The sequence below is a fragment of the Nymphaea colorata genome, chromosome 1 (genome assembly GCF_008831285.2).
Source record: "Nymphaea colorata isolate Beijing-Zhang1983 chromosome 1, ASM883128v2, whole genome shotgun sequence".
NCBI classification, from domain to species: Eukaryota; Viridiplantae; Streptophyta; class Magnoliopsida; order Nymphaeales; family Nymphaeaceae; genus Nymphaea; species Nymphaea colorata.
Genome location: NC_045138.2, coordinates 21,688,067 through 21,698,036, shown reverse-complemented (window position 1 = coordinate 21,698,036; position 9,970 = coordinate 21,688,067). Strand labels below are relative to the sequence as shown.

Genomic DNA, 9,970 nt, shown 5'->3' with positions numbered 1-9,970 from the left:
TGGGATGCAAACAGGTTTCTTGATCTATTGCATGTGACCATTTTGAACAAAGTAGCAGATTTCTTTTGCGAGTTCATAGATCAATGGCATCAGATGCCTCCATGGTTTTTACAGCAAGAATAACTCCCTCTCCACCTATCATCCAGTCACTTTCCCCACTCTCTTCCCCAATTCAAAATTTGTACACAAGAAGCAAGTGTGACCATTTAAAACAGGCACTTTCGACCATCACCTGTGACAAAACATTTTCAGTCTTCTTCCTCGTCGGTGAGAAATTTGCCGGTTCCAGGATTCAATGCTGCAATGAAGAAGAAAATCACGTTGAAGATAACCAGCGGCTCAAGCTCATTAATGGGCACGCCTGTCTCGATGTTCAACTGAGCGAGAGCCCCCTTTCCTGTAACAATCTCTCCGATGATGGAGAAAGCGATCCCAAGCTGAGCCATTCTCCCAACAAAGAGCTCGTTTGCCTTGGTGAATCCAAACAGAGGACCTTCAAGAAAAGCAGATAGGAGATATCAATATGCATGAACTAATTTCTCCAGGGTTCTGTTCCAAGAAAACAATGGTGGCATTCCATATAACAGTTCATCGAATCTTGGTTCCATGCCATCATTTATCAGGAATCAGCGTTCTTGAATTTATGAAGAAGAACAGCAGAATTGTATGTTATTTACCTCCCTCATTAAGTCCGAGAGCTCCTCTGATGCCCTTGCCTGGTCGGATTACTGCGCCCTCGAGGCCGGTAGGAGGGTCGTCGACGAAGCGGCCCCTGTCACCCAGCGCACCGATTGCTCCCAAGAGGGTGAAAAGGATGAAGAAGAGGAGCAGAGGCTCTGCTTCATAGATTGGAATTCCAGTTTCTAAGTTGAATTGAGCCAGTATTCCTTTGCCTGTCAGTCCTTCTCCCAGTATAGAAGCCTGTTCACGTTCCTTCCGTGCATTAGTACCTCTCTCTGCCAACTTCTGTCCCAAGAACAGAGAAAAAGAAAACATACCGCGAAACCAATCATAGCAACACGACCAACGAAGAGCTCGTTTTCCTTGGTGAAGCCGATTCCCCCGGATGTGCCGAAGATACCATCTTCCACTTTGGTCTTCTCCTTCTCCACCTTCTCGTGTGGAAAAAACATGACATGAATTATAAGTAAATTGTGTGAACAAGAGCTTCTCCACTTTTTCTGGAGAATGGAAACTTAAGATCTTCAACTTGAAATAAAAAAATAGAAAAAGAAGAAGAAAAACACAAGACCGAGGGCCCAAGAGTCCAACGCACTAAATTGGTCTCAATTGCTCTTATACTTCAGCTTCTGTTCGAAAAGAAAAGAAAAAAAAAAAGGGACACGAATCGAAGCAAATGAGACGATACCTTCTTGACAGGTGCAGCCTTGGCCTTGGATTTGAAGATGGCGAGAGGGGAGCATCTTGAGGCGGCCGCGGAAGAGCTAGGAGGGAGCAAGCCACTAGGAAGGTTGATCAACTCCGAGAACTTAGGAGGACGGAGGGCCACCCGGCGGAGGTGGGTGCGGAATTGGACCAATGGCTCCCTTTTCAAGTCGAGAACTTGGCCGGCGGCCCTGCCGGAGACGAGCATCGACTGAGCAGCCATGTCTTCTCTAAGTTCAGCGTCAGACTCCGCCTCTCAGCTTTAGCTCGCTTCTTCTGCTTCCTGCTCCTTGAGGCCAGACGTGCTCTTATATCGATGGCCAGTGTGCATCGGTAGAAGAAGGGGAAGTGATGACGTGAACAAGTTGAGAAGATATGGTGAATCAGGGCGACGGGCTCTGGTGCGACCACGTCTCCCTCTCCGGAGGCGGAGGAGAACCGACCATTCCTTTTGCTTCGTTCCTCCAACACCATGGGATGCATTTTTTTTTTTTCTTTCCGGAATTTAATTGGTACGATCGGTTCATTGAACACTTCACAAGAAGGAGGTCGTCTCTCTCGGGCCACTTGTCCTTCAGCTTCGACCTCGCCGGAGCCCAGTTTCCATGATACTGAATCTGAACCGCAGACGTCGACCGCAAGGTGGTCGACAGGTAGCGAATTCGTCAGCAGAAGTCTAGCGAAGCCCACATTCAACATCACCTCTTTTTGGTGATATTGAATTTTTCACTGGTCCCCCAGTCAGCCTAAATACAGTCGTTTATGTGCTCGATTAATAGTCATACATTTACAAAGCAAAATATGACATTCTAGGCTTCTAGACCAACAACACGTTTATATATATATATATATATATATATCCTATTGGCAGTCTTACTCAAGAGATCTAGCTAGTCTCATGTGAGGTAAACCTACAAAATGGAGATCTAGTCAGTTTCATGTAGGAAGTTTAAGGGTGCATTTGATAGTTTAGAATTTTAATTCAAGAATGAAAATTCTGGAATCATAATTCTTTCTCAAATTGGAATGGAGTCAAAACTCCAGGCTTCAATTTCCCAATTATTCCCAAAACAAAGTACCTCGTTTGTTTAATAATTCTAAGTTCTTAAAAATAGAGCATTTTGATTCTAAAATTCTATGATTCTGAGTACATCAAACGCCCTAAGAACCGTTCTTGAGATTCGGTCAGTATACTCACACCGGGCTGGTCGAACTGCATGCACAATATAAAAGTGCAGGCTTCAAGATGGTAGATAATTCTTGTTCACACTTATCACTTTCTTCTACTTCCATGAGCCAATCTTTACTTGCTTAGCCTCCTTAGAATCCACAAACTTAGCATCATGGACCAAACTGAGAAAGGTTTCATAAACCACATGAAGGTGGTGGGTCTAACCACGTATGGTTCAGAACGTATGGCGCTCAACAGGCGGGCCATGACTGCCCGTTCCATTACTCTGCAACTCCTCTCCCGTTAACTGCACGGGTCGTTTCTCTACCCTAATTTTAAGTTATGGCATGGAGGAGACCACGTAGTTCTTCCACACCGACGGAGAGAGGACAAAGGCCATCTTCTGCTAGAGAACAAGATTGGGTTGTGGTTTCCGGTGGACCTTTTCGAAGTCTCTCGTAAGGCATATTCCCTGAAACGACTTCCCCTTCACTTCCAACCAAGTATGTGGTCGGAATTAGCTGCCGCCGGTTGTCATCTTCCTAGATGGATCTGTGTGTGAAGGGAAACTTGAGAGCTGCATAAGCGATTGCTTGATTGGTGCGCTGACTAGTAACAATTGAATTTGAAGATAGTTAATGAGATAAACTATCAAGCAAAGTAGCCTACACTTCGATAACTAATTGGATGGATTCAGATTCAGTACGCAGTCTTAAGGATCCAACAAATTCCTAGTCGATTTGATATAAATGGGGGCTGTTATGCTGGTCGGATTATGAATTCAATTGAATAAAGATCTGAATGTTTCAAGTCTAAATACAAATGCAATTAGATAAGTTCTGATTGTGTCAAGTTCAGTAAATGCTGAAAGTGACCCGATTCAGCATGCTTCATTGAATGAAAGAAGCTAACAAAGTTGTGAGTGCTGCAAACTGGGATCACAACCGCTATTGCTATCCCTGTCAAAAGAATTCTGGCCCTAATCGATTCAACTGTGTACAGGCAACCTTGAATCTCTCAAATTTTTAGTTGTTCCAATTAAGATCCAACAGGTAAGTGCCATCTGCATGGCTGATTTGATAAGAATTGAACTTTAGTTATGACTTGTTCTTGTGGAGAATATTTTCTCATTAACCTATGATACCAATTTTCCAGATATCTTTATAAAATGTAAGAAAATGTCCAATTAACAACCACAATGTGCATTCTAATATTAGCTCCTTAAATCCCTCACTTTTTTTTTATTTATGTTGTCACTACAACAAAAATAAGAATCACCGGACGTGAAAAGCTAGAGTGTCGCCAATGTCACAGATTTAACTACGATGATTTCTATTGTGTCGGTGATACTAGCTATGCTTTTACTTTGAGTTGGTAATAGTTAACACTCTGCATTTGTGTTGGAGCTTCATATGCTGCAAAACCTCATCACCAGGGGCGGAGTCAGACATTCTTCATGAGGGGGGCCGACTTAAAGTTTCTAAATTTTGACATGGGTTGAAATATCATTTTTCAAAATTTGCATATAGGACAAGTAAAATTTTCTCAAATTTACATGTAATTTTTTTTAAAAAAATTGAGGTGCAGGCTCCGCCCCTGCCTATCACCCCGATGATAGTGTCCACAATGCCTTTTCTTCATGTCGGACCTTCACGAATACAGCAAAGGGAGAAAGTGGCATCCCTTGTAAACAGCTTTTGGTCAATGGAGATATATATTAATTTAATCATTACAGTAATGTTTGATAAAATATTATTTGTGGTTGTTGTCCAAGTCATAAGAGGATTAAATAGTTCTCATTTCCAAGTAATAGATCTCATTATGCCCCCTCTATCATCCAACATTTTAATGTTTCACATAAACTGCCCTATGTTGGACATAGATAGAAGATTAATTTCCTTTGGAAATAAGCTTGTCATGAAATATGTTCAATGTGGGAACTTTACTTGCAGCAACTGGAAATAAACTAATTAAACAGCAAGAGTATCATTATATAAACAGAAGTTAAAGACGGAAACAAGTACGTAGTGTTTAGAGCCAAATTGCATGTTCAATTTGAACATATTTACCAAAACCTAAAGCTGCATATAACCACAGGTGCTCTCATGAATTCATTGCATCAAGAAATGAAACCTACCAGGCCAAAAAATGCATCAGCTTTATGTTAGACCTCTTTGAGTAGAACTGTCACACGATCAGTTTTGAAAAATCGCCTAAAAGAAATCAAATCAAAGATAAACGAACTAATGTGATTGAAAAACACTTACTGATTGAAAAACACTTACTGTTTAAATGATATGAACTGCATGTGATTTTCATTGACAATAATGTGCATAATCTATAGTCAATTGAATAACATGTATTATCTTTTCTACAGTTTCATTGATTTTTAAATTTCTTCAAATCAGAAGAAGAGGAAGATCATGAATAACTCTATAACAACTCAGAGTTTCTTTCTTCACTTCAAGATCAGGCTAGGTGGTGGTACTTGGTGATGATGCATAAAATCCATTATCATGTACATCTTAAATCCATGCATTCCCCGATGTTTTTTATTAGTTGAAATTCAAATTAATGCGTGTAATTGAACTAGACAATGAGGTTATGTTTGTGATAAGATAATAATACTAAATAGAAAAGTATGATTCTAAACCCATCTCATCCTTATCGCTTTTATTTAGCTTTTGATTCAATATAACTTGATCAATACGGTAAAATAAATAGTCATTTGATGCGTGTAATTCAACGTTAATATATGCTTTTCTTTTGTCTTGGAAATATTATATTATACAAAATAAAGAACCACTTGGTTCCTATTAGGAGCCAGCCATACTCTAGATCAGGATCACGTTAAGCTGCCTTTTATTTAACCAACTTCAAGCACTCATTATGACCTCTTTTAAGTAATGTAATAATATCCATGTAACTAACATGAATATTGTATTCTGTCATGGAGAAATATTACATTAGTATTTAAGATCCAAATAGGATCTTTAAATGTATTCTGTCATGGGGAGCAGTTTGGGCCTAGGTTGGATAAAATCCATAGATTAGGTAAGCAGACTTTTAGATTTGATTCTGGTATTGGTGTACGTGAGGTTTGGATTAGGATTTGATTTGAAATGAAGTGTTGAGTTTTGTGGGGTTTTGAGTTATATAGACAAATATTTGGCAGGTGGGTCCATAGTTCTTGGAGTCCAACATCTTTTCAAACTGCTCAACAATAGCTACCAGAGTATCCAGTTATATGTCAATTGAGTCTGGATTTGAGTCCAATATCCAACAAAAATCAGACCCGGGTACATGTAAATATTCGCTCCGAAGCAAGTACTGCTCCGTTCAGTTTCACAAAAATGGGTCTAGCTAAGTCCTTTCTTAAGATTAATCAAATCTGCGTCTATTTGATTTGATTAGGACAGATTCGATTGGTAAAGCAGGGGTTATGCAGGGACCTAACGCCAACAGATTCTGATTTTTCAGATCCGTAACGCAATAGAATCTGAATACAGTTCATATCAGATTTTGATTTTGTGTAATAGATTTGGTTCATATTCATATTGGATTGAACATGGTCACAAATATTGATTTTGGGATTTTTCTCATGTATAATACGGTTGAAAAAAGAAAAAAAATAAAAAAAATATGGTAAATTTTGTTAAAAATTTTAAAAGTCTGAAAATAAATGAGAAAAATAATAAATCAATATAAAAATGAATAAATAAACGACAAATAAAAATTCAAAAATGGAAACGTGCGGTCTGGCATTAAAAACATAAAAAATGGCTAAAAAGAAACAACATGATTTCTTTTTGCCTTTTTTGGCTCACTTATTTTCACAATTTTAATGCTTTTTTTTTTTTAAAAAAGTGTGTTTTTTATGACTATGTATTCAAGTTATCTATAAAATCATATTAACTTCAGACTTGGACAATAGCTGTTCTGGATCTAAACTCTACATTTAACTGCTTAGTTTTACAGTTTTTATCAGATCCAGTAATTGGCAACTTTCTATGATCAACTTCAGTAATTGGCTTAGTTGGTCGAGTTAGGAGCATGTAAAGGAAAAAGTCTCTAATAGGATGCACGTGGGTGTTATGTCTTTGCATTGTTGTCATTGTTGATACCGACACAACCCAAGAACCCTAAAGTAGAGGGAATAAAAGGGTTTTCTAAACTCTTTTCCGAACAGTGAATTGTTAACCTCTTGCTTACCTAAAAGGCCAACATTAAGAAATATAATGTTATATTCTCAAGACAACATAAACAAATAAATGATTGTGAGGTATTAATATATAAATTAAACCTGTGAGAGCAATTGCCCATGCAAGCTCACATGAGCCTTCACAATTGAGCTATCCCAACAATATTGTTTAAGGCTGATCAATGAAACTGCATCATCTGCATCTCCAGAAAAAGGGCAAGAAATGTTGTAGTAGGACCATGTTATGTCATGTTTTCTTGTGCATGTGGCACATTTTCATATGCAACAAAATTTAATGCACCACTTGGCACATAACTTCCCGTGTAGGCTCACATGAAAATCACTGACAAAGGAGCTAGTGCAATGTCTGTGGGTGAAATTCCTAAAAGTTACGGCTTATAAGTCATTTACTTGTATGAACTTTTATCTGTATGGTTCAAACGTATAAATTAATCCATTTTGGACCGGCTAATCTAAATCTGTAATGAGATTTCATAAAAATATGGAATTTCCATCATTCAAGATCTTTAAAATTTTGCTGCTTAATCAGCAGCGCTTGAATTATTTTCACTGTCAAATAAACCAACGTTCAAATGCGATAATGCATTGATCTATCTGCACAGTCAAGAAACAGAATAGTACCATTCATGCATGAACAAATTCATTTTTAAAAATAATTGTGAAAATAATAAGTTTGTGTAAAACTGGTGGAGCTAGATTCTTTGTCGTATCTGTGAATGGCAGTTATATATATACCTACTTAACTACTAACATCAACTACGAAAGTCTAAAGTTAACAATAAATAACTTAATTATTGATGCATGAAAACAAAGAAAATTGTAAACAAGTTCGATCCATACACGATCACCTCAAACCCACCCTTAAAATTTTTCTATTATAATAATCATCCCTGGAAGAAATTGTCCCCTATAACTTTTGGTAGCAAAGGAAGATTCAAAAAATTTTCATTAGTCAAGCCGAATTAAAGTTTCTAAATTTTGACTAGGGCCAAAATGTCATTTTTCAAACCTTTTATATAGAACAAGTAAATTTTTTTAAAATTTACATTTTAATTTTTTTTAAAAAAGAAATTTAAGGTGGGTCAGGGCCCAAGCCAGTCCTACATTGGCTCTGCCACTGGAAGATTGATGCATAGTGAGATTGCTGAGGAGGACAGTTGCATTGCAACGGCTGACAATAGAGTGCATTCATTCTTTGAAGATTTACACAATTAGCAGTTAAAAAAAAAACAGAAAAAGAAAAGCGACAATGTAAAAGCTGGTTACGTAGTTCCTCCTAACCATCCACGGCGAGAGTGGGTGTGGAGGATTTATATGTATCCATATTTAATGTTGCTAAAAATCAATTTAAATTAAATACATACTTGAAGAACCCTTAACTGTCAGAGAGACTGACAGACAGAAAATTCAAATATCCTGCCGTCACAAAAAAAAAATGCTTGCATGCATGTTCTATCTTGTTCTTCAGTGCATCAACGTCTCTATGTATAACATGAATAAAGATTTTTATATGCAATTGTACATAAAAACCCAGAACGTTATATGAAATTTCATAGTGATGCCCTCAGAGCTATTATAAATTGCTGAAAGAGGGTTTCAGAAATTTGTTTTGCAATTTCGGCAGAAATCAGAGTTTTTATGTACAATTGCATATAGGTGACACTCCAGCTTATAAAAAATGTACAAAAAGGGTTATGAAAATAACTTTGAAAAAGAGAAGGGAAGCTCACGGTCTGAAATTTAATATTGAGTTTTCCTTGTTTTAAGTGATACCTTAGAAAGTTATTGGAGATCTTCTCATGTGTTATTCCCCTTGTTGCTTTCCATGTATTAATTGTTCTATACTTGTCATGAAATTAATTTAAAAATGACTTCAAAAGTGGGAGCATGAGAACTGGCCAAAACAGAAAAATGGTTAACATGTATGTATACTTATACAATTTCTATTTTGTGTGTACATGACCCAATGACGGTTCTAAAATCATATTTGGATATGGATATTATGTTGAAACATGTTAATATTGGATTTGTATTTGGATCTTCTTTGTTTGTTTAAGTACATATTGATTCTAGTGTTGATATCATTGTGTGTGGATCCACATTAGTATGATTTGTATCGAGATAATCATTTGGATTTTTTGCTTTAGATCTGATTGTACTTAAGTTCCATATTTGTGTTTAGTTGTGATCATTACATATTCATATCTCAATTGGTTTGGATATTGGTTAAAAATCCATATCTTATTTATGTTGGTTTAATATATGTTATTATACTTGCTTTACGAATATTCATTGACATTTTGGGTCCATGCTGATATTAGATATGACCAAAACTTTGTTTTATATAGCAATTTAGTTGTTAAATTTGGATCGTTGCTCTTTTTTGGAGCATGATATGATTTGACTTATTCAAGATTTATATCTTGTTTATATTATATCTAGACATATTATGATGAACATTAATTTTTAGATCTAATGGTTTTACGAGTTGTACATTTTAGACATGGTAAGATCCACATAGCATTGTGTTGTTGGGTTCATGATAAATTTAGATCTAGATTAACTTGGTTGGATCATTGGCTCCAAATACCCATACTTACACTGGATACAATATATCATCATGTTTGCCTTTTGTAAGGTGACACTCTTAAGCATGATGAAAATCATATTAATGAAATATTTTATTTGAGGATCTGTTGTACTATAAGTTCTAGTACATAAAATTTTATTTTCCCTTATCAAAGATGGCTAGTATATATAAATTCAAATCATTTGAGAGTGTTATTGAACAAGGCTTTATTTATTCCATTGGTGAAGTAAACTTGTTTTAAATGTATATTCAAGAGGTGCAATGTAATACTCTTGAATTGAAACCCATATGAATTTGAATGTCTTCATTTTAAGGGTGATGGATATGGGTACAGACTTGCATCATCTCAAGGAAAGAAATTTTTCTTGTTTCACTTTGTTCAAGAATTGTACTATTGTTGAGATCCAAGCATGATTATTGAAATGATGTTATGCAATACTTCATACGGATCATTTGTTTTTTGAAATTCAGATTAGTTTTATTGTAGATATTGATAGTTTGATCTGAATTTCTACATTTGAACTAATGAAATCCACATTACATAAAGTTTAGCTTCAAATCTAAACTGACTTGTTTGAATATGTGGAAAAATTCCTATCCT

General features: G+C 36.4%; 1 protein-coding gene across 1 annotated transcript; it reads right to left on the bottom strand.

The window, feature by feature from the left end:
• Positions 1–1,690, bottom strand: LOC116250268 (photosystem II 22 kDa protein 2, chloroplastic). The gene is made up of 4 exons (XM_031623877.2): positions 1,370–1,690; positions 999–1,112; positions 678–921; positions 1–493 (listed from the first exon to the last, which is right to left on the bottom strand). The coding sequence occupies exons 1-4, from the start codon at positions 1,607–1,609 to the stop codon at positions 249–251; spliced, it is 843 nt and encodes a 280-aa protein (XP_031479737.1). The 5' UTR covers positions 1,610–1,690; the 3' UTR covers positions 1–248.
• Positions 1,691–9,970: the final 8,280 nt, after the last annotated feature.

Coding starts and splice junctions, on each gene's coding strand:
- LOC116250268 (XM_031623877.2), bottom strand. CDS start 1,609: ATGGCTGCTCAGTCGATGCTCGTCTCCGGCAGGGCCGCCGGCCAAGTT. Junction 1,113..1,369: donor AGGCTGCACCTGTCAAGAAG/GTATCGTCTCAT, acceptor CCACACGAGAAG/GTGGAGAAGGAGAAGACCAA. Junction 494..677: donor TCTCGGACTTAATGAGGGAG/GTAAATAACATA, acceptor CTTTTCTTGAAG/GTCCTCTGTTTGGATTCACC.